This window comes from Phoenix dactylifera, chromosome 3, assembly GCF_009389715.1.
Source record: "Phoenix dactylifera cultivar Barhee BC4 chromosome 3, palm_55x_up_171113_PBpolish2nd_filt_p, whole genome shotgun sequence".
In the NCBI taxonomy this organism is placed as follows: Eukaryota; Viridiplantae; Streptophyta; class Magnoliopsida; order Arecales; family Arecaceae; genus Phoenix; species Phoenix dactylifera.
Genome location: NC_052394.1, coordinates 17,052,473 through 17,077,514, shown reverse-complemented (window position 1 = coordinate 17,077,514; position 25,042 = coordinate 17,052,473). Strand labels below are relative to the sequence as shown.

General features: G+C 37.6%; 2 protein-coding genes across 8 annotated transcripts; both read right to left on the bottom strand.

Annotated features, from left to right (window-relative positions):
- Positions 1–1,266: 1,266 nt before the first annotated feature.
- Positions 1,267–10,303, bottom strand: LOC103709045 (protein sym-1-like). Of its 2 annotated transcripts, XR_604382.4 has the most exons (9): positions 9,790–10,303; positions 8,552–8,639; positions 4,935–5,029; positions 4,671–4,743; positions 4,365–4,457; positions 4,191–4,277; positions 3,825–3,905; positions 1,617–1,739; positions 1,267–1,488 (listed from the first exon to the last, which is right to left on the bottom strand). XR_604382.4 is itself a non-coding variant. In XM_008794217.4 (8 exons), the coding sequence occupies exons 1-7, from the start codon at positions 10,182–10,184 to the stop codon at positions 3,825–3,827; spliced, it is 912 nt and encodes a 303-aa protein (XP_008792439.2). In that variant the 5' UTR covers positions 10,185–10,303; the 3' UTR covers positions 1,267–1,739. The 2 variants fall into 2 exon arrangements, 1 of the variants encoding a protein (XP_008792439.2); XM_008794217.4 differs by having other exon boundaries at positions 1,267–1,739.
- A 5,307-nt stretch (positions 10,304–15,610) lies between these two features.
- Positions 15,611–24,601, bottom strand: LOC103709043 (transcription factor GAMYB-like). Of its 6 annotated transcripts, none has more exons than XM_039124804.1 (5): positions 24,445–24,601; positions 22,342–22,713; positions 17,050–18,052; positions 16,295–16,985; positions 15,611–16,107 (listed from the first exon to the last, which is right to left on the bottom strand). In XM_039124804.1, the coding sequence occupies exons 2-4, from the start codon at positions 22,702–22,704 to the stop codon at positions 16,672–16,674; spliced, it is 1,680 nt and encodes a 559-aa protein (XP_038980732.1). In that variant the 5' UTR covers positions 22,705–22,713; positions 24,445–24,601; the 3' UTR covers positions 15,611–16,107; positions 16,295–16,671. The 6 variants fall into 6 exon arrangements, with proteins under 6 accessions (XP_038980732.1, XP_038980733.1, XP_038980729.1 ...); XM_039124805.1 differs by having other exon boundaries at positions 24,454–24,601; XM_039124801.1 differs by lacking the exon at positions 24,445–24,601 and adding an exon at positions 24,298–24,438.
- Between the last annotated feature and the right edge of the window lie 441 nt (positions 24,602–25,042).

Genomic DNA, 25,042 nt, shown 5'->3' with positions numbered 1-25,042 from the left:
AAGGCCGGCTGCCAAGAGGGGCAATATGATGGTGTTGCGTGGTCAGAGGACAGGAGCCGTGGGGTGACGTGCCAGTTGACCGCTGCACTGCCCCATCTCCATATACTTATCCTGCTCACGCGTACGCCGGAGAAACTCTTCAAATTGTCGTCGCCGCGTCATTCTTGCAGCATGATGACATAATATTTAGTATTTTTAGTTTCAAATTTTAGATAGTAAAGAATGTGTGTGTACTACCGCGAACGGCTTGGATGGAATTGCGGTATGCGCGATATGTACTTCAAGCGAGTTCCATTCTCTTGAAGGGCGATTCGGCTACGGTGATAAGCTAGATCTGGCAGGGCATTCATAGCGATGGAGGAGTTCATCCTTTGCTCCGTGACATATAGTTGATGATGAGGGAGGGAATTACTTTTCGAGTTATGCATGTATATCATGAGGCTAACGGGGCAGCAGACTAGGTGGAGCGTATGTTGCGAGCCACTCAGGAGGTATCCTATGGGTTAGTGAGGATGACTTACTCGATGCATTTCGGGATCTTTTGATTGTAGATTTTACTGGGTGTATTCATACCTGTATTATATGAAATGCCTGTTCTAGCAAAAAAAAAAAAAGAATGTGTGTGCATGTATTTAGAAAGACTAACGGAACTGCAGATTGAGTGGCTTCTTATGTGGCCTGCCATTCCGACAGCACCTTCTGGGCTGAAGAGAGAGAGTTGCTTAGAGTACTTTGAAAATTAGACCCGTTCCATTTTCTGAGTCAGATTTGCATTTACTGGCTTTAGACTCGAGTACTCGACTTGACTAAACCCATTTAAAATTTGAATAATTTTGGATTTTCAATCTTACGACCTGCCCCATTCTAATCCGGATCTGTAAAAATTATTTGCGTCCGCAAGCCGCAGCCTGCAGAGGTGCAAACAAGTTCTGAAGCCATGGATGGATTGACCCGAATCGAGCTTGAATTTTTTGGGTTAGCTTCAGATAATACATAGACTCGATCCAACTCGTTGGGTCAAAAATTGTAGCAATGAACCCGACCCAATCTACTATTGGATTGAATCTGGATCCAAAATTAGAACCCAAACAAGAAACTGAATTGGGTCGGGGTCACTTATGACCCGACCCGACCCATATGCACCCCTATATTTAGCTGATGATCTTACTCGTTACATCCTCTAATTGGATTCTGATTTGTTTTCAAACAAGCAATTGCATATGAGAAAACCTTATAAATGTTTTTTCGCATGAGAAATATCATATGTTCTTTCTCAAAAGTAGCGAAATGTTATGTTATATAATTTCCTTTCCATAAGCAATTTGGTGCACATGAAAATGTAGATTCTGGCATCTTAGATCTTGAAATCACAAAATTTTCTCTCCTGTTTTTTTTTTTGGCCTCCTTTGGTTGAGTACAACTAGTGTGGGGTGGATTGCAAGGATTCGACAGCTCAGCAATAATATTGTTTCCAGTAATTTGCCCTTGCTGGAAGAAGAAAAATCGAAGGGTGGAAAGATATGAAAGCAGTTCGAATATAGAATTCTTGTCCCTCCCAATACCAATGCATCAGCTACAATTTCAAAAAAAAAAAATCTTTGTGATAAAGAAGCTACCTGATTGTTCTAGCTGATTACCAGATATCAAATTCATTTTAATCCAAAAAAGACTGATATCAAATTCATGTCTGGCAACGAATCTGATGCTCCATTGAACACTCTCTGATGCTCCATCAATATCTGTGCATTTCACATACTGGTAAATAATCTTCATAATGGCATGGTTTCACATTTAGAAAGTCCAAGATGATGATTTAGCAAAAGTACCTCCAAATTCCATGCAGTATACAAAAAATATACATGTTCATTATTTTTAATCTCCTTGATAACTGCTTTTACAATTTTTTAGTTTACAGAATTATGGTAATCCAATTCAAGCAAGATCAATGATATCTATGAGGAAAAGATAAGAAATGTGACTGACATACTTCTAATCCGGATGTATAAAAAAAAATAGCAGCTCAAGATTGACATATGCCTCCGAGTGTTAGGAAGCAACACAGATTTTTTTTTTTTTTCCTAATCCCAATTGATTACTAAAAAGTACCGAAGAACCCAACGTTTTTAGATTTATTTATCACAATTTTTCAACAATAATGTGTGTGTGTGATGATAATCACATATGAATCCTAACCAGACCATCTCTCCGACAACATTCGATTATATCGGTTGTCATTGTAGAAGCCTACTTCGATAATGCCAAAAACATGATACTAGAGCTCCAATTCTTTTAAGTCACATCTGCCAAACTCACTTCTAATTCGCAATCAAATAGGCTCCAAAGAACAACGAACACATTGGGAGATGAAGTTCCCCAAGTTTTCTTCGAAAGTGTGGTTTATATGTGAAAAAAATGGATTTGATTTTTTGGCTCTTCCTATGTGCCTTCAAGATGAAAACAGTCCATCTGCCAACAGTTATCACATCCCCTAATTCCGGCTCTTTCTAAGACTAGGGGAATCCTAGACGAATGCTCCTTGGTTGTATAAGCCAAAACATTGACCAATAAGGAAGCCAACCAGCCTCATTGTTTTCATGGTAGGCCCCATTTGGCAGAAATTTGGCAACAAGTTTTAGAGGTCTGGTCTTAGAACAACAGCCAAAGGCAAATTCTGCCCAATCCTCCTCTGAAACCTTCTTCAACTCATGTTGTGATCTACAAACACCCCCATATTTAATAGATGGTTTGGACAAATAAAGAGGGCATAAAGAATTATCCAGACTAAACAATCAAAAGAGGTGTCGAGTGTGATCATAATTCAACAAATACCTGTTTCTCTGAATAAATGAAGATCTTTTCCAGTGGTAATATTTTAATCTCCCCACTTTTCAAGAAACCTTTGTTATTCCATCTTTGTTGGTAAACCAAAACTCGGACTTAATTTCTTTGTCCAAAATTTAGTGCTATGTCTATGCTGTGCCTGAAATATTTGATCCCTATATATTCACCAAAATGTGACATATATGAACAATCTATTTCTAACTCTCTTTTGACTGATTTTGGAGAAAATGTAGCCGTTTGGAATAAAGACAGTCATGGTTATATATTACCTTTCCCCAAATATTTTCTGGACCATTATTACACCTCAACAATCACTGAACTCCTAAAGACACGTAACTACATTTGGGCACAGGAGAGAAAGCCCTAGAGAAAGGTAATTGTGATCACAAAATTCTTTTTTTAGCTAGAATGTACTTTTTGACAATTCCAACATCCAAGTGGTGAACACAGTTTGTTCTATTAGAAAGCAACAATTACAAAATTCACTTTTGGTTTTTTTTTTTTTGTAATTATTTAGTTCCGAGATTAAAGAAATTAAGTGCTCAAGAGGATGAGAATGTCAGAGATCAATGGCCCTGTTATTTTAATAATCGATAGTTCTATTGAAATGGGCAAGTTCTTAAGTATATTTCCTGTGCTTTGACCACAGGTTTGGGCTCCATGTCTCCATAATTTAGCATTCTAAACATGAATCCCAAATATCTTGTTCCAGAACAGGCCCTCAGATAGAATATAATTTTATGATAAACAGAGTGTATATTGGTCTACAATTCTGAAAATCAACTTCATTATTTTTTTAAAAATTGAGGATCTCATTTGGTTAACGAACCTGTCTGTCAGATTGACGTGTTGTTCTAATGGAATCAATGCATTATTTACTGTTACTATGGACTCTACTGTTACTATAAATTGCATCTGAAAATTTATTTATTTTTTCTGCAAACCATATCTGAGTTTACTAGAAATGATGTAAGAAAAGATACCTATTTCAATACAACTTCTTTGTGAGCTTTAAATGACAGAATGACATTCCATGCAAGAGCCACAAAATTCGCAACAAGAACCTGGCATTGAAATCATAGAAGTATATAAGCAACAAAATGAAGAGCACAGGGGAAGATTCAAAAGGGAAATTGCAAAATTACATAAACAGAGAAATATTATGTTTAGATGGTTTCCAAATCAACGTGGACTAATCTTTGTCTGAACTGAAAGTTTGGAATAATTTCAGGGGATATCCATCACTAAAATTGGATTTATGTCTGTCTGGAAAGGTTTCTACTTATTAAGAAAAAGGAAAAAAAGAAAAACTAAAGATTATATTGCTGTGACACAGTCAGCTATCAAACCTGAAACTTCTGCGGAACAAATCGAAAGTTGAGAAATTGGAATGGGATCCATAACTGCCAATTCGCTACAACTGATGAAAACCACTCCTACAGAGAACATGATAGAAAGAAATATAGAGGAATCAGTTTCTAATGATAAAATTGCTTGGAAGACTAAAATAGATAATATTTCACCTGCTGAAGCTTTGGCTTAATATGAGAAGGCCTTCCCTCTAAGGTGACAAGTGAAGTTAAGAAAACTCCTATGAAGATGGGAGAGAATACAAACTGCACCAGAGGGTTGATGTTATAAGATCCAGGCCATAAGTCAAAAAAGTTAAATTATCAGGCAAATGGCACAGTAAAAATTTCAAAAAACTTGTAAGGATGGAAAAAACACACATAACGGATCAAACAAAAGATCCAAGAATGGACCTAATACTCCAGGCATGGCATATAGAAATCTAACACACCTTATTGGGATGAGAGATAAACTCCTACCTGATCAAGCAAAAGCCGTAAGAATGCACCTGATGCTCCAGGCACTGTCACCAATTTACTTAGGTACAGGTACCTGCAAATCAACGATCAAATTAAATATACCAACTTTTGAAGAGGATCAACAATCTGAAACCTTAAAACAACAGCTATATAAGCAAGGCAGGAAAATACAACAATAGTTTGTCTTAATACCAATAGCACCAAGGCTATGTGATAAATCTGAATATTCTAAAATTCAAGAAAGTAATAGTTGTAGATTAATACCAAAAATGCAACGTGGGACCCACCAAAACAAGTCCCAAAAGAGTGAACACAAATGTTCGCCTAAAATCCAATTTTGACACCTGATCGATTAAAAGCTGGCAACATGAAACAATGGATATAAGTTATGGAGTAGGAGGTATCAAGATGTAGTCAAAAACTAACATTCTCATTTATAAAATAATCAAGAAATATAAGAGAAACAACATGCTTGTTTTAGGCTTTACCAAGGCCCTTTGGCACCCTCCAATATCATTATGTGTTCCACCATGTTTAGTTTCTTCTATAGTTCATCTACTAGTTGGCATTCCACTACCCCTTTAATATTTGCTTTATGTTTTTGGATGCATTATAACGGACAGATGCGCTTAATTATGACAGGCCTTGTGCCATCGTGCAGAGTTATGTTCATGAGTCAAAGCATGATCCACCGATGTTTGAGAATTTTCATTGACTGGCTCTTAAACAAAAGTCAATCTACTATAACTTGGTGCAGAATTCTTGGTTTTAAGACAATTTTGGGAAACAGGCCAGGAGCATTTCGCCAGCTGTGCCGGGATCCCCTTTGATCAAATCTCATACCAGACTGTGAGGACGGTGAGCCAGCTGTGGTGGGCCTCATCCAGCAAGTTTCAGAGGATCTGGCTGATGGAGAGTGGAAATGAACGGCTGGCCTAATTTGTTGGTAGCCTCCTCCGGTTTTCCTCCTCCCCCTTTTTGTGATTTTTTATTAGTTTTCCTTATTTTTATTTTTGTATTTTTATTTTTTTTCTTTCTCATTTTCATCATTCTGTACTTTTTTTTCTTCTTCCCTTATAAAGATCTTCACTCACCTCCTTGCTATTATTTCATTTACTTAATGATGAAACTGTGGGGCTATTGACCATTTTCCTTGAAAAGAAACTGGGCAACAGAAGGGCCTACTGCTAATTCTAGACAGAATTTGGTGAAAGAAAATTTCCCCCGGTTCTATGCAGTATAAATCCCACAACCAGGAAAACTCCACAAGATTTCTGTAGACTTGAAACTCTAGATGGCGAGAGATGCAGGAAAAGTCAGAACATATCAACTGAGAGCACAAATTATAAGATAACAGAACAACTTGTTAGAATATTCCAAAAAATTATAGCTCAGATTCAGTCCCCTTAAATAAATGTAAAAGAAACCAAAACTTAAAGAAATTCAACTTTTAACATAATGACCAGATCAAGGACTAATGACTCAATTAAACTGACCTGTCTCTATACGTCACCAACTTCCATCACCTTTGCAACCCTAAAATTATATCTCTCTCAGAAATGTCATATACACAATTTTAGCATTTCTCAGAGAATTTTGATTGTTTGGTTTTAGTGTTTCTTATATGATATCTACTTCCATTAAGTTCCTTGCCCTAAGCAACCCTAAATTATACAGTGTTGCAGAAGCCTATCATGTTAGATGCTAAAATTTCTCTATTCAAAGAATTTTGATAGTTGTAGTTTATTATTGAAGGTTGTCAAACAAGAGTACTGCTGATTGTCCATAATTCTCTGTTCATTTCAAGTGCATTCTACTCTCTGATTTGCACTACATTGTAGCTTAAACACCTGCACTTTTCTAGACCATGCTTGCTCCATCATTTAGCCTCCTCCCTTCCTCCTTCCTTCATGGGTGGCTAGCTTAATTGTTTGAGAATTACATAAGTTATAAATTTAAGAAAATCAATTCTTTTTTGCTGTTTTTCCTATCTGATTTTAGATATTAATAATTTGACAAGAAAATTTACCAAAAATATTTGTTGAGAAAAATAGAGAGCTAGCCACCTTTATAATTCCATGAGATCATTTCTTGCTCACTCCTGCCTTTTGATGTCATGGCTATGTGTATATCCAAAAGAACCTCTTTAGATGAATTATTACGGTTTCTAGCATTAGTGCATTACTTAGACCCATTACACCTTCAATCCAAAAACTCTTGAAAACCCAAAGTCATCCTATCTGTGAAATATTGGTTGTTATTCTCATACAATAGTATTATATGCTTAAGCCTTGTGCAAACAAGTAATATGCACATCAAATATGACTTACTTTAACCTTTTGTTTATCAAAAGCATTTCTAATATGAAAGTAAATAAGTGAATGTATACTATAAATCAATAGAGCTAAACCATAAGTAAAGACATGAAAATCTGAAATCATTTGAATTTTATTGGATCTTTTAAAATCTATTTTATCTAGATAAATACCTATATGTTTATTTAAGTTGATTTAAATTCATTCATTTCTTTCTATATCTATGGATTCGTTGACAATTCACGTATTTGTGATTGCAGGATTAATTTAACTCATTTTAAGTAAAAACCAGATTATTAATAGAAATTAATAAGAAAAAGGCCAAATGCAACTACTTGCATAAGCATCTTTTGTGTTCGATAATATCAAGATGTAGCAATCACCCACCGACCAAAAATTAAATAAACAAATAAAAGGATAATGGTCTATTGGTGCCACTAATCTTAAAAACAATAATTGGTCACTATTAAAACACAATTACTCCAAGACTAAATAAAGGATGTATAGGTGCATCAAGTATAGTTTATCTTTACCATGGTTCGCCGTATCAGCCCGAATCGGACATTTTGGGGCACACCATACCATACCGATATCCAGTACAGATGGCGTACCGACATTCGGTTTGTCGAAAAAACTTCGTACGGTACCATACTAAAACCGCGCTAGTATGGCACTAGTACGGGATCCGGTACCGAGATGGCGAGCTTTGATCTTTATAGTGAAATTTAAAAATAGCTTAAAACACAGATTGTAGTAATTGTCACCTGTATCCTTTCTCTATTCTTTTCAGTGAACGATAATAAAAAAGAACTTGATAGTTAGCACCTAGAGGCTCATTTTATTATCAGCAGTTCAATAACCCAACACACATTAACCAGGCATCACATTGGATCATCATTCACGAGAAACACTATACGATTTAATAACAAAGATTATCGTGATAAATGTGGTTATCAAATTCGGTTTGGCTTGGCATGCTATGAATTCTAGACATCTTGCACAATAACAACAACATCTTGCACAGATCTGAAAACATAGAGGATGGATTCTAGACGATAAATAGAATGGTACAATAATAGCACTTAATTTTCCCAACATGGATATATTCATAATCTTAACAAAAAAAAGCAACAATATGACCAACAATTGTTTAATTTGTTAGCATTAATTCTGTTCAAACTGGATGATATCTGTTCAAAATTTGAAAACAAGTCTTTCAATTGAAATGAAAGATGTTGATATTTGTGAAAAACAAAATGTATTAAAGAGCAAAGTACATCAAAGTTTAGTCACCTGAAAATCCTATATAAGTTAATAGATGCACAATGTTAGTTCTTGAAATTGTTTAAAAGTCTGAAATATAGTATGATGGCTGTCATGCATGTCCCAATGAATTATCACAATCAGAAATCATTATGAATGGATTAACATTGTACCAATGAATTAACATTAGTACAATGTTAAGAAAAATTTATTGGGGCAATGCAGGAGCGTATGAATCACTAATATCCAAGAAATGATGGAAGCACAATTTATAAACAATTTATATACATTAACAAAACGTACCTGACAAATTAAATCACCAATGAGAGTCAGAAATGCAGATGTTATTGCTTTGGTTGTCACTGGGTACTTATCAAGTGCCATCATGTACCTGAATAAACATAAATAAGGTTGTTATAACCTGTTTTTTTTCTCTCTGTTTATAACTGAATGACTAATAATTTTCACCAAAAAGAAATAGCTTGAAATGTAGAAAGTGAATCGACTTGGTCTTAGTAAATTTATATGCTAAAAAAAATTTTATGTTAATGAATTGGAACTATCATCAGAATCAATAACTATATGCCCCCTTCACCTATAGAATGACATGGTGCACCTAAATCCTTCCCATCTCTCTCTCTCTCTCTCTCTCTCTCTCTCTCTCTCTCTCTCTCTCTCATGAAGGTAACTTTATGTTCATGAATAAGAAGAAGGGGTTACCACTAGATTCAGCTTCAGTCTTCCGCTGGAGTTTCTAGGAGTCCACAAACATATATAGAGAAGAAACAATGGCATGGGAGAAAAAAGAGATATAATAGGAGTCTAGGTTTTAACTCACAGAGCTCCAGGGAGATAAAGAATTGACATAAAAACCATAAATATGGCCACAGATATAAATCTCACTTCTTGAGGACATCCCAACTTTGCCAAGACTTTCAAAATCTTTCTTTAACAGTTAAAATCAATAATTTCTTTGCAATGTAGAAAGCTCCAAAGAGTATAATTCCATAAAGTTACCTTCATATACATTAGATATATTAGGTTTTACCCCAACCACAAAATGTAGACACATGATGCCTACTCCTGGGCCACCAAAGCACTCAAGTTTTTCCGCTTTTAAAAAACTGAAGTAACCATATGCCATTGATTCTATGTAACCCTTTTACTTTTTAATTAATTGGGTGGCTTACACCTCCCTTTGCATCAAAAAAGAAAAAAAAAAAGTGGTAACATAAATGTTTAGACAGTAACATCTTAGTCATCCTTGAACAGACAGTCAAAACAGCATTTATCAAAAATAAAGTTTTCCATAACCATCGGGAGGTATTAATATTTCTATAACATAATCGATTTTTCTCAAAAAGTTTTTTTTTTTTTTTTTGGCGAACAGAATAAGCACTCCAACAATCTATAAACATACATCACAGATTGACCGGCAGAAAACAAACAAAATTGAATCCCAACAGCATAAAAAAGTATTCGCGGAAGAAATGTACAGACACAGAGAGAAAAATAAACAAAAAGACAAGATTTTTTTCTACCATGAGAATAAGAACCAATCATCCCCACCGCCCTCATCACCACCTCCGCCACCAGCGCCCCCATATCCCGGCTCCCCATAGCCACCACCATCACCGCCGGAACCGGAACCACCGTCCGAAACCGCTCGAACCCGAACAAAATCCAAGCCTTTCGGCCCAAATCCAAACCCAAGACGACCCAAACCCGGCAAGCCACCACCAGAGGTAGAATTGGGCAAGGATTGGAGGAAACAGCACGGGAATCGAACGCCCAGAAGTGTTCTCCGGCCCAAAATCGAAGACATTAGGGCCGGATTGGGGAGGCGAGAGACGGGTTTATGGGGCAGAGGGATGGTTTCAAAGGGGAGGGGAGATTTGCAGTGGATTGCGGCCATCTTCGCAGCGCCGCGGTGCATCGCTTCGGAGGGGGTTTATATAGTTCTGGGAATTGGGAAGTAATAATTCTGCCGTGGTAACTCCCAGTCTCCAAGGCCGCTAAAGGATAGAGCTGGGAGGAGTCCATTTCAGTGAATGGCTTGTGACGTTATTCCGACCAGTAGCGCTTGAAGCAAGTCAAGCTTGAAGGAGCGCCTACTTTTTGATTTGAAATGCCTATGTTGTTGAAAGGATTATATTGGACTAATGAATAAAATGTTTAAGCAAGCAAACATTGCAGTCATTGGCTTGAAGATATGTTTTATTTTTTGATTCTTTGCATAGATACCCTTCTAAATATCAGATTTTGTGTGAATACCCTTTGAAAATTGGTATTTGCATGTATACCCTCGTAAAACTCTATTATTGTACAAATATCCCTAATATAACGATTGTTCTAATGGTGTTAAAAAAATCATATTTTTATTAATTAAAAATAAAATTAAAATATGAAATGACGTTATTATCCTTGCTTCTCCCCTCCCCCCCGCGCCGCCCGCGCCCCGCTTCCACATCACCCCCACCCCTGTCTTCCCACTCCCCGCGCCCGTCTTCCCCCCCCCCCCTCCGCGGGATCGCGGGCGACACGATCGGGATATCGCGCTCGTGAGATCGCGATCGCTGGCGTTCGCGACGGCGAGATCGCGATCTCCTTCCTCCTTCCTCCCTGGTCTGTAACCCAAGAGATGATAAACACAATTTCTTCTTGATTGAAATCTATCCTCTTCAAAGACGCGATCCATCTTTCAAATCTTCAAAAACTTTCCAACCTGTTGATCATAAAAAAGGTATTTCAATATCATCTTACCTTTTCTTCTCTTTCATTGATTTATACTATTTTTTCTATTAATCTGAAGAAAAAAATCATTACAAGTGTTAGAAGAACAATAATGATTGTTGTAGCTAATTTTATTTTATTCTTATCTTTTGCTGTGAACATATATTAAAACTCTATTTTTTGGTTTCTAACCCCATACCATATACTTTATTTGAGGATAAGAAAGGCGAAATATCACTCATTTTTGATTGATTGATGAAACATAGTATGGTTGTATATTATTCTTTCTTTTTTATTATTTTGTTAGGATAGGTTTGGTTGATAAGCACTCTCTCTTATAATTTATATCGTGCATATTTATTTATTCAATATACAGAGTCTTAAATGGAGCAACAACTATTCAAATTGAAAGTAAAATTTGGAGGATATTTTAAGAAGGTTAAGGATTCCACAAGACTTAAGTACTACTTTGGAAGACAAAAGAGCTAGTTAGTTGATGTTAACTATTATTGCTACAAGGACCTATATGATGATATAGTGCATACCTTCAATTTGAAGCTTGAAGAGACTATAAAGATTTGGTCTGTGATTAATTAGACATTTAATGCCTAAGTCTTACATAATGTTAGACACAAATCAAAAATTGATGAGTTTGTTTGAAGAGTACAAGGATTTAAAAGAGTGCTTCATATTTGTCACAAAAGAGGCCAATATTATACAACTTTCTCAATCAAAACTAGGTAGCTAAGATCAAATTGAAACATGTAGAAGCACTGCAACTGTAATAGAAGAGATTCGAGAGGATGAAGTAAGAGAAAACCAAAGGTACAATGAAGATGAGCATCTAGCTACAGTAGGCATTGATACTTTAGCTACTACTATTGAAAATAATGATTTTGTTGAAGTAAATGATGAAACTTTATTTCAAGAAGAGCAGGAAATAGATACTGAAATTTATGGTTCTGAGAGTAGCTATCACAGTATTTATAATAGCGATTCTGATGATGATGATGAAAATATCATAGAGTATGAGGGAAAGACATATGAGATGGACATTGAGGATCCTAACATGGCCGTAGGGACAAAATATACAAATTGAGAACAGTTCAAAGTGGCATTGCATCAGTATATTATATTGAATGAATTTGCCGTAAGAGTTCTTAAAAGTGAGCCTGGTAGAATGACAGTGAGTTGCAAAGATGAAGCTTGTAATTGGAGACTTCATGCTTCTCTATTATGTGATGGTCATACATTTCAGGTATTATGGTTGAAATATGTTAGCTTTTAATTACAGTGCTTATGAAAAATATTGCATGTATTAATATATTATTCTATTTGTATGTGCAGGTTAAAAAATTGAAGGAACCTCATACATGCTCATTTATAAACAAATGTGGCAACAAGATGGCCACACAATTTTGGATATGTGATAGGATTATTGGTTGGCTACGAAAAGAGGGTGACATGTCGCCTATTGAGTTAAGAAGGAGATTGTTGCAATTCCATCATCTTGAGCTTCCATACCACAGAGTTTGGAGAGGAAAGGAGCTTGCCATGTCCATGATTTATGGTAATTGGGCAGATTCTTTTGAGAGAATGGAGGATTTCAAGAAGGAGCTTTTGAGAAGAAACCCAGGTGGTATGCGAGGTGCAAATTAGAAAATTTTGTCTCGGAGTACTTCACTATTGCCAAGTATAAGATTGCCTATGCATTAGAAATTGGACCATTACCTGACAAGGCTCAATGGATAAAAGTTGATATTGGATGCAAGGTATTGCCTCCTAAGCTCAGTCTAAGACCTCCAGGAAGGCCTAAAAAGAAGAGAATTAGGGGTACAGATGAAAATACATCGAAGAAGATGCACAAATGTCAACGTTGCGGTGAGCTTAGGCATCATGCAAAAACCTGCAAAAATCCAGTAGTGGAGAAATCTCAAGCTTCAATATCCTCTTCTTCTGCACGGAGAAGCTTGCGAGGTAATATATAGCATTACTTTAACTTAATGATGTTTGTGTTTTATCACTTGGTTATTATTGAAATATTGCAAGCCTAAGGGAAATGGTTCAAGAGAAAGAGTGTCATTTTCAGGAGGCACACATGCGGTGTTCGTAGCACCAAGAGGGGAAAAAAATAAAGGACGACCCTGCAAGCAAGCTAAGAGAATGGAAACTTTAGTTAGAAAAGATAATGCCTACCTACAATCTTGATTGGTACATGTTGGATATATCTATCCTAACTTTTGCACCTTATTTGCTTTCAAGTTATTTGGATCACTTTTAGCATTATTACTAAATATAATTTATTAGTTGATATAGAGTTAATTCTCATACTTATTCTTTTTCATTTTTTTTGCTAATTGCAGATTTGATCGCATGTTTTGCTGGAGCAGTGAAGATTATGTTGGATATAGATTTTTTTCTTTCTCTAGTACAAGTAGGTTGGTAGAATTAATGCTATTAATTCCTGCTCCTACCTATTCATCTTGGTTGGTGTTTAATGGCTGGAATTATTAAACTGAAATGCAAATCTTGGTACAAGAATACATCTCTTGTTTACTACAATTATGGTGACACTGTTTTGTTTTTGTTTTTTTTTTCTCTCACTCTCTCTCTTCCCCTCTAGGCGTCATCGTAGCTAGGAGCACTTAAGATTGCACTGGTGGAACTTTTACCCTTAGGATGTGTACCATTAAAAAGAACCCTAGCTGGCAGGAGAATTGCATAGCTCTCTTAATCAGGCATCATTATTGTTCAATTCCAAGTTAACGATGAAGATTAAAAGCTGGCTTAATCAAGAACTACAAAGCACAAATATCATAATTATGAGGTGCTGGGTGACCCATGACTTGAAAGACTTGCCATTGACCTTCAGTCAGAACAGATGACCGATGACTTACCAAGCCAAATTTCATATCACACTATTTTTTATCTATATGACTGATTGGACGGAACTTGGCGTCTCCCTGCTCCCCTCTCACGAGGACAAAAAGAATCCCCAGACCTTCTTCCAAAATTCAAGAAAACTGACATGACCCATATTTCGTTTAGTGTTCCCTCACTTTCTCCCATCAAAAGTTACAAGAAACAAAAACCAAAAAACAGAAGGAAAAAAAAAAAAAAAAAAGCCAGCTACCGAGACACCAGAGGTATCAACAGTAATAGATCGATAGAGAATCCTGACCGGCCGAGGTTCCTTTGGATTCTGTGAACCGATGCTTGCTGCCATCCTTCCACGCTTGAACTCTACTCCCCTTATGATATTAATCCTATCATCAGATCAATTGCAGAAGGTAAATCTAGATATAGGTAAATCTAGATACAGCCAATTTGCAAATCCTATTGTATATTTTTATTATATTCATGATAAAGAAACAGATCTTTGGTCATAGGACCAAATACATTTTCTAATAAATATAGAATTATAAAGACTATCACATTAATTAATGTATCTAAATTCTTTCCATCTACTAGGATTTTTTTTGCATAAATACCCTTCTAAATATAAAAAATTGTACAAATATCCTTGTAAAGTTACTATTTGTTTGTATACCCTTATAAAAATTTCTATTTGTACGCCTATCCATTAAGGGTATTTTAGTTATTTTAATTTGAAACCGTTAATTTTTTAACGGCGTTAGATGGCATTGGTATATATGCAAAAATAAGAATAAAAACGGATAGAATAGCAAAACAAGTATTTTACGAGGGTATACATGCAAATATCAATTTTGGAAAGGTATTCACGCAAAATCCGATATTTAAAAGGATATCCATGCAAAAAATCCTTTATTTTTCTTAGTATTTAATTAATTTTTAGAAATTAAAAACAAATTTTATTGTAATAATAATTATACAATATAATATGTTATTTATTTATTTATTTACTTATTATTGGCTAAGATAAAAAGATATGCGTTCTAATATAGACAATAACCAGGGAATCAAACAATACAAGATAGAGTAGCTTATAGGGGATGCAAGGTAACTAAATCAGAATGCGGCTCGCCTAACAAGTTTAAGCTTGTTCCAACCAAACAGCAAAGTCAGCAATCCACATTTGACAATCCATATTGCAGATTGTTGGGGAAAAACCCAAGCGCCGACCAGAAAGGAGCGCCGACCAGAACGCGCCGATCTCACAACGCTCGAATTGGAGGCACCCCACTGGGCAACTGGCTCAGCTCGGCACCCGACCAGGTGCCGAGCCCTAAAAGTGCCTTGTCCAAATATTCGATCCTAGCCTAATCCCTTAGAGAGGATCTGACAACTGGATACCCCACTCCACCGTACTCTGCTACCGTCGTCAAGCCATTAAGGCACGTGACCTCCGCCGGCCCTCAGCACGCCCTATCATTAATGCGTGCGACCCCTGCGGGCCTCCAATGCACTCAACCATTAATGAACACGGCTTAAGATGATCTCCGGATCACTAGACCATCAAAGCGTATGGCTCTCCCTGATCACCGGTTCACTCAGCAATTAATGCACTTGTTGTCTACGAACCCTAGGCCCGCCACGGCCGGCGGTTCAACCACTCCAACAGATCCGATCAACCATGACAATTCGCTGACTCCGATCTGATCCGGTCTTATTTTCCACAACGCCATTAATGAGCATGATCATGCCCAATTATCACGAAAAAGACAATTTGCCCTGTTACCTCTCAGGTAATATAATATCCTTCTATAAAAGGGAACCTGGGGAAAAAAGAACGGGGACAGACACACAAGAACAAACATTCTCCTCTTTTACTCCACTCATATACTAGCCCCCCTCTGACTTAAGCATCGAAGGGCCGGCGCCGGAAATCCCGGCCACCGACTTCTTGCAGGACTCTCCAGGAGGACGCCACCAGCTGACGCGCCGCCACCTACTGTTCCAGCAGCAGAGCTCCTCCCCTCTCAGCCGACGATCGCCTCCGGGTCCAATTTCCAGCAACACAGATGATGGTAATAAGTACGTAAGTTTCATAGGTGTATTACTGTTCTTCATTAATGAAGGCCTTTAAATACTGCTGCTCTTCAACTAATATATCGATCAGCTATCTGACTACTCAAAATACCAGCAAGCCAAAACAGCTGCAGAACCATCATCGGACTAGAAACAATCTGTGTATGCCGTTGCACCTGGAAGATGGAGCAGTCAATAAAAATCATTGCAAAAATGGCAGAAGCAAATCTTCTTTCCCGTTGTTAGCAGTAAATAACTCCACATTCTTTAAGACAAATGAATTCATGCCGGAAAATCTATTATCTTCAAACTAGAGAAACAACAAAAGACAAAACAAGCAAATCTAATAGCAAAGCAAACAACCTTTCAATGGATAATCCTTCTCGGAGACAAACCACAAAGGATCTTCAGCAGATACCAGACCATATGGAAAATAGAGACCATCAAGCAACAGCATCCCAAATAATGGAATTGTTCCTAACCAAGTTTCAAAAGTTATTACAGACATAACAAAAGCCAACTTGCAGCAACAGTTCATCTACCCTGATTGCACCATCCTACAGCGCATCAATGCCAACAACCAAGACTTTCCATGATCGAACCCTTGAAAAAACAGCAACAACTATACATACCGCCACATGTTTTGTCCTCCCCGACCATCTGTCAATTAAGAAAAAGGTCCCACCGGAACAGACCATGGTAAACAAATCCTGAAGTAGGTCCCATAAATGACCTCTGAGTTAAGACATTTGACATGCACGAGGCATGTTGTTCCATGGACAGGAGTCGAGGCCCAATCCTTGAGAGAGTGTAGATGATGTTCCAGCAGGCACTTCCTTGTACTCGCTGCAGAGATCTTCACCCAGAAGTGTTGCTATGGCATCATTCAAGGTAGAATGCTCTTTGGCAGTCTGAGAGTTCTCAAGCCAATCTGACCCTCCAAGTAAAGCATCAGGCCTTAAGAAATCTGAACAAGGTGAAATGTCTCTCTCCCCCACATTTGGGGTTGAAACATGTTCGGCAGCGGCTAGCATGATGTCTGAACCTGCAGGAACTGTATCTGGAATAACTTTTTCTCAATATTAAATGGCACAAATTAAAGCAGAAATAATGCTTACCAGAAGGTTCTTTAGAAGGCTGAAGCTCATCCAGTGAACCACCACTAACGGGTGGGGTGCACTCATTGAAGACAGAAGCAGCAGGTCGGCCCAAGGGCGAAATTGGATCATTGTATTCTTTCCATGCTGCCTCACAAAAGTTAAGCCCTGAACTTTCTACCATGCCACCAGGTGCAACAACAGAAGAACTTGATCTCTTCCCTGATGATTGAGTCTTACGTGCCTGTGCCTCATGAAGCAATGCATCCAATAGACCGCTGTTCCTTGGTGAGACACATTCAGATTGCACTGACGCAGTTGCTGGAGGAGACTGGATGTAATTATCGATTGCCTCAGGAGGTGGAGAAGAGCAAGCAAGCCAGCTACTAAGATCAGATTCTGGATATTGGAGTGAAGGGAGCTCCATCTTCACAGTCCCACCAAGGGGCCTGGAAGCAGAGAAATTGCCATTTGAAAGGGCATGGCTACCAGGGACTGCACCACCAAAGGGTGCCAGGTCCTTGCTGCTGGGGTCTGGATCATACGGATAACCTAAACCAAAGCTCCGCTGGATCTTTTCAGAAGGCTCATTTGAAAACTGCTCAAGTGGAGGAAGCCCAGTAGTGACACTACCATGAAAGCCCGGAAGTGAAGTCTCAGATTCTCGAAACTGCTTCACATGGTTCCCCATTGGGTTCATGAAGCCATAATTTTGGGATCCAAAGCCCTGACTCAGCATGCTACTCACTGAAATATCTGAAAATGGTGGTGCATAAGACAAAGCCCCATGATTGGCATTAAAGCTGTCAAATATAGCATCAGGAAAATCGAAACTATTTCCCTGCAGGAGCTCATTGGGCCGTTTTTCACCATTGCCATATGCAGTGGCGGTCTGGCTTTGCTGATTCTCACTTGAAGCTTGGAAAGGCACATTAGAAGTATAAAGGGGTAAACCAGCTCGCTGACGTCTCTTGATCCGGGTGTTCCAATAGTTTTTTATCTCATTATCTGTCCGTCCCGGTAACTGGGGAAAAAATCAAGATGAATTGCAGCACTGAAGAAATATCTAAGAAAACTTTCAGTAAACTATAACTGCAAGCAACTTCAAGAAAAATCTAGCAAAACTGCCCAAAAGCATGCAACAAAATAAAGAATTATGTGCAATCAAGAATAAACTGATAAATAAAGATTGGATTTATCACATAAATAAAGACTTCACATCATGCTTCAGCAAACTTCATTTAGATATACGGTGAACCACATATATATCTTATGTTGTGCTCAAAACCAACATATTCATTTCAAAAATAATTGATGCATCCTCTTATGTTCCATTGTCCTATATGTTTCAAACATATTACAAAACTTCTTATGCATACCATGCATCCACAATTTTTTTCTGCAGTACTATGTTTTCAATCATCAACAATTTTTTTAAAGATAAGCTGAAGGCAATACCTCCAGAAACATGCTCTAAGGCCATAGTCAAATTTTGTTGCTCAGTTTACTACACAAGCTCAGACAGATGTGCAAGGATGGATTGGACTCTGGCTGCACTTAAGAGTGCAGGGATGGGCATGTACTATATTTGCATTCAACTGAGTTAGCAACCGCTAGCCTGGTTTTGGGCTGTATCAGATGAAGGCTCAAGAGCCCAGGGAAGATGAACCTGATTCAGACCAGATCTTGACTCCAAAGCCATATTATCATAAACCCACATCACCATCATAAGATGTCCAAGCAGTCGTGAAGTAAACAAAGTATGATTTCAAGACCACAATATAATTAAGGCCACTTTGCAAGATCAAATTCATATTGCTACATAAGATAATTTTCAAATAGAATAGCATCCGACTACATGCATAGCCTATATCTGTATCAACAGATCCTCTCATGCCAATATTGTACATGACCGGGCTTGACATCCTACAGGTCAGGTTTGGGAATGGCAGAATCTTGGATATGTCTAGTTTAGGTCCAACATTTTAACCTCAATTTACAATAAACTAAGTTTATAGGATACATGACCAATAAGGGCTATAACATAGTTCTAAGCAGGTACGCTGACTCTCATTTCCTGTCATCTACTTGTGAATTAACAAGAAGTTAACTATACTCCATAGCAATACTTATTTTATAACATGTTTCTACCTAGTCCTCAAATAGCAAATGCTTTCTAACTAGTCCTCAGATAGCCAAAACTTAAACCTTGGTACTAATTGCCGCAAAATTGGAATGCTATACCAATAACAACTACAAAGCAATTTTTTGAATGCCTTGGGAATGCATGGAACGCAGGAACCTAAATAAGTCTCTTTCATGTTCAGGATTGTCGATCGGTGGTACATGCGAAAGCTTGCATAAAAATCAATAAAGAGAATCAGACACTTGGGTCTTTTTTAATCGTCATCCAAACGAATATTTGCAATACATATTTGTGATTTTTTTAAAGATATTTCTGATTTGTTACTGAAGAGTTTCCAATGAATCTTCTTTCAACCCAGAGTTTTCTAATAATAATTATATTATATTCTATGTAACATGGCTATGATTTGAAACTGGAACAGCATCATAATTACATTGCAGAGTCAGCTAGCGTGATGGAGCAAGCAATACCAAATGTAGGCTAGTCAAGGCGATTCAAGATATACGCATACCTATATCTGTAAATAACTAAATCAACTCAAACACATCTCAATTTGATCCACTGTCAACCCTACTTATTGTGGGCCCTGAAGTCGGTGACTTGCCTTCCACCACAATAGCACATACTCCAACATCATGGCGGTATTGGAAAAGTCATGCCTCAACTCCAAAGCTCACAAAACTGGAGCTCACCAGATAATCATGGTCTCACATGAGGCCAGGAATAATAAACTAGGAAATGCATATTAATTAGCATTTAGCAAGTTGTCTACAAGCAAGTCCTTACTTTGTTAGTGTCTCAATATAAAGGCTAAACTAGCCCCCCAATCATCATCTGCAGACCTCATTTGCTAAAGCTTAACTAACTCAAGCCAAGAATTGGAAAAGAGAAAGGTGCCCACTTACTATAGCACCCAAAAAAGAATAAGTTTTCCATGGCAAGAGTATGATGTCTGTCATCTACCTGTAACAAATTTTCCTGATGATGCATACATGTATTTACCGATTCACACAAAAGAAATCTCTAACACTTCCTCAGCCACTGACAACCGAAGCATGGTCAGAGCTAGGAGAACTAGAGGGTCAATTGCCCCCACTAGAATTTTTAAACTTTCTAACTATTAGCTATTAGTTGGCCTTGCACTGTCATCAGCCTTTAGATTTAAATGTGTGTTTTCTCCAATCTTAGTTAAGAACATAGTATAGCTCTTCTAATCAGATCAACCTTCCAAATATAATGGGATAAATTATGGAACTAGTATTCCTAAATATTGGTAAAACCAAAGAAAACAGAAGTGGAACAGGATAAGAGGAGATGAATTTCTTGGAAATTACAGAACATGTTACATCTCATAGAAAAATTTAGGTGAATATGTTGTATTAACATCCAACATATGAACTCAAGCAATCTTTATTTTGTTTTTTCTTTAAGAGAGTTTCCCTTCCCTGGATCTATTGTTTATATAAGAGAATAAGTTCCACATATTAAAACGCAACCTTTTTCCCTTTTTCGGTTAAATGGAGATTTTTTTTCTTTTTTTTTAGTGATTTCCCAAATTTATCAAGGAAAAGAAGAGAAAATAGAGATGACAGAGAGCATAATCATCTTTTTTTTTCTTTAACAATTATATACTTATGCTTTTCTTGTTATGTTGATTTATTTGAAGAAATGGAGGATGAATGGGAACCAATCTTCTAACCGCGCATTTTTCTTCAATCTTCCATTTCTCCATTTTTCTAACTCAAAATTACAGGCTATCCTCTTGGACACCCAATCATAAAATCATGCACAAATATATATTTTTCTCAACTAGTTTGGCATGTAAGACTTTGCAGGAGGGCATAAGGATCTCAATTTAATAACATATAAAAATATTACCACAAAAATCAAACGCATGTCATGAAGTATCTGAAAAGGTAAAAAAGTTGATTCATTATCAGAAATGAACTAGAATCATTCAGAAAATGGAAAAGGCATCACAAGGGAGGAAACAACATAATACATAGTCGATGACAAATACAAAGAACAGTAGTTGTTCAAACTTTAAGAATGCATCTTTTAAATTTAGAAATATCGGTACTTGGTGTCCCCCTCAAAAAAAAAATAATAAAGAAAAATTCTGGATCCAGTAATAAATTCAAGCATGATAAAAAAAGGAAGGCATTAAGGAAATGTTTCTTTTTATGCCAATCCCGAGAACAGAAGCATCATCAGATAACTGCCAGGATGATTATTATTGTTGGCTTGCCTTCCTTAATCACTTTATAAAAATATGAGAAGCATTAATATATCTTCTTAGTTATTATTATACATTAAATTATTATTTTTCGGGAAAAGATCGATAGACAAGCCCTTTTTAGATTTTTATTAAAAAAAATCATATTAATAATGGAGTGATTATGCTCATAATCAATATGATAATAGAATAGTCCGATCTGAACCTAACAAAAGGAAAAAATAGAAAGCTAGTCAGCTGTACCTTGACTAAGGAGAGCAATTTGGACTAATCTTAAGCCCACAAAGGCTCGTCGTTGTTTACACCATCAGAGATTAGTCGTTGGGGGGCAGAGGTGCAGAATTATGGTCCTATCAGCTTGTTGTGAAGCGTTTTGGATATTTTCTCTGTAACTATGACATTAGAGCGGAGATAATTGAAGGGCACATGTCATTCAATAACAGATAGTTTGACATGGAGGGAGATGAGAGGAAGAAGGGTATGAGATTGCTGATTACAACGGAGTGATCACTCATGAAAAGATACATGAGGATCACAGCAGACAAACAAAATTCCTAATGTCTGAAAAAAATAATTATAAGCCTAGTCATAATTGAACTATACCATGCCTGTCTTAAAATATCTAACAAAACTTGTGTATGTATTAGGGGGAAAAGATCTATCCATAAATAACTGGAATGAGTTGATCAGATGATATCTCACAAACATGGATGATTGATACATACAACCTTCCATAAATATTGCTCTGGTATTTCATACCCAGTGACTAAATTTCACCTAACACATGAACTGCATCAATTCTCTAAGAAAGCTATACAAATTATATTATGCATTGTTCAATCAGATAAAAATCAAACAGCTAAGACATAAAACTATATAAAAGAGCATACACACTATAATAATGATTGAATTAAAAGCGACATGAACTTACATGTGCAGCCATCCGAGCCCATTTGTTGCCCATCCTAGCATGCAGTTCGATTATCAACTTCTCCTCTTCTGGTGTGAAAGCACCTTTCTTAAGATTTGGTCTCAGATGGTTGGCCCATCGTAGACGACAGCTTTTGCCACATCGAGACAGACCTGAGTGCTTCTGAACAGCATTCCAATTCCCTTCACCATGCTTCTTGACATAATCTACCAAAATTGCATCCTCCGCAGACGTCCATGGTCCCTTCTTCAAAACTTGTCCTCCTCCTGTCAGCAATCCCCCGCTACTACCTTCATTTGATGGTGAGTCGACCTGGTCCTTTGGAACCATTGCATTGTCACTGTCATCTGTCGTGCGATTCATTTTCAGAACCTGATTTTAAAACATAGCTTGTTACTCATTGAAAATCATAAAAGCAGGAATGCAACTCAAGATGATAGGGGAAGAACCCAAAAAAGGGATACAGCGAAGCAAGTATTTTGAATAATTAATTGAAAAGCCTCAACAGAGACAAAGAATTGTTAAAGAAATGGCCATCTCATTTTTTTCATGTCATTCAGAAAAAAAAACTTAGGACTAAAAATAAATATTACAAGCTGCCATGAGTTTTTGCAAGTGCAAACTCAACAGGAATTATATTCCCAATGAGAAATACAAAAACAAAATTAAAGTAGCTGAAAAGCATTGATCTATAGACTGAAAGAGAACAGCATTGAAGGAATCAGGAAGCACAAACAGAAAACAACAATTGCGACTGAATTTCTAGTAACTCCAAAAACTACAAGCTAAAACAGGACAAGGAAGAAAAGACACGCTAATTGCGAAAGCCCCAGTACCGATGCTCTGTTGTCAGAGATCGAGTTCACATCCTGGGAGGTTTTTATTTTTGCTTGGGGTGGGTGGGGGTTGGGGAGGTAAAACAGAGGAGCCTGTCCTCTTACATCTTTCCAGAAAACACAACCAGTGGCATTTGCCAGATACACAAAAGTAGCAGGAAAATTGTCAAACCAAGTGGCATCCAAGAAGCTTTTGAACCCACATATATCCAAATCCTTATATATATAAAAAAAGAAATATTAAGAATTTAATAATATAGTTCCTTGCAATCAAACATTGATGAGCTAAGCTCGCTCCTGCCAGGCTTGAAAAAAAATAATATGGGACAAAATGAATATTACAGAAAGAGGAGAAACTACAGACCGCCCTTTTCAAAGTAAAATTAGTAAGAAATCATAAAGGGTTACTAACAACCTAAAAATCAACCACGAAAGCATTAAAATGATTAAAAAAACCCAGTTCTGGTCGTCAAAAATTAAAGCCTTTGCTGGACCAAAATGGATCCCACAAGTATCATGAGATCCCAAAAAGGTGTATCAAAACCCATTTTAACTTAAAGAAATCGATCCAGATCCCCGGTCCTCTCTTAAAACCAAGCAAATACCATATAAGAAACCAAAATAGTTCATCATTTAAGACAATCCATATAAGGAGTAAAAAATCAAAAAATACGAATAACCTTACCAAAAATTTTAGCTTTGCTTCCGAAAACCACCAGGAAAACTCAAGCCAACTCCTCCTCTAACCCTAACCCACTTCGCCAAATTCCCCAAACACAACCAGACAAAAAATTTAAAAAAAAAATGTCGACTAAAAATTCCACTAAAAGACCTCAGGCAAAACAACCAGCCAACCCCCCTCCCTGATTCACCAGAAAACAACCAAGAAATTCAACAAAGAACCTAAATTCCCGCTCCCAACCCGAATCTTCCCCCGATCAAAACCCCAAAAATCAAATCAAACCAAAGAAATCACCAGGCATCACCATCAAACTCTCCAGTCACCGATCTCCCCCCTCCGCCTTCCCACGCGAAAACAAAACCAAAAACCAGCTCAAAGCCTCAAAACCTCTATATACAAGAAAATGGGGAAGCCGAAACGCAGTGGGAGGGCGCGTACATTCGATTCTTGGAACCCTAACTCGCCATCGATCCGGCGATTCACGCACACTGATAGAAGTCGAGAATTCGCCATCGATCCGACGATTCGCGCACACTGATAAAAATCGAGAAAACAAAGAAGAAAGCGAGAAAGATCAGAGATTACCGAAGCCACCTCGAGATATGACAGGGAAATGGAGCCGATCGCTTCTCCCTCCCTCCCTCTCTCTCGCTCTCTCGCTCTCTCTCCTCACTTTCTGCCCTTGCCCGTAGCTTCGGGGCGGACCCAATCAACGCTACCTCGCACGCGCCCTTCTCTCTACCTCACTCCTCTTTATATAGTTTCTATTTTCGAAGCCCTTCGTTCTTTTTTAGACACTTAAAACTCCCCCTTTCCCCATAAAAATTCACCGCTGACACTATATTGCCCCGCCAGAACCGGATAGCTAAGGAAAACACTGGACTCCCTTAAAAATCTCAACCGTCACAACGCTTACCATCAATTTTGGAGGTCCACTGGTTGGACGTTTGGATTGATCGGTTCTGTCTAAGCTATTAGAGCTGCCAGACTAGCTGATTCAATTTTGCTTTTCCGAAATTTTGTGCGAGCAGTATATAACCCAGAAATGAACCCAAGAATAGGAGGCACGGGGTCCACGGGATGGAGGAGCATTTGTGTGGTCTTGGGTGCTGCAGTTTGCGTGCGGGGAGGATTATCTCATTTTCTTCTGGCACGGAGCGCAATCCGCGGAAGATCTGGGGTT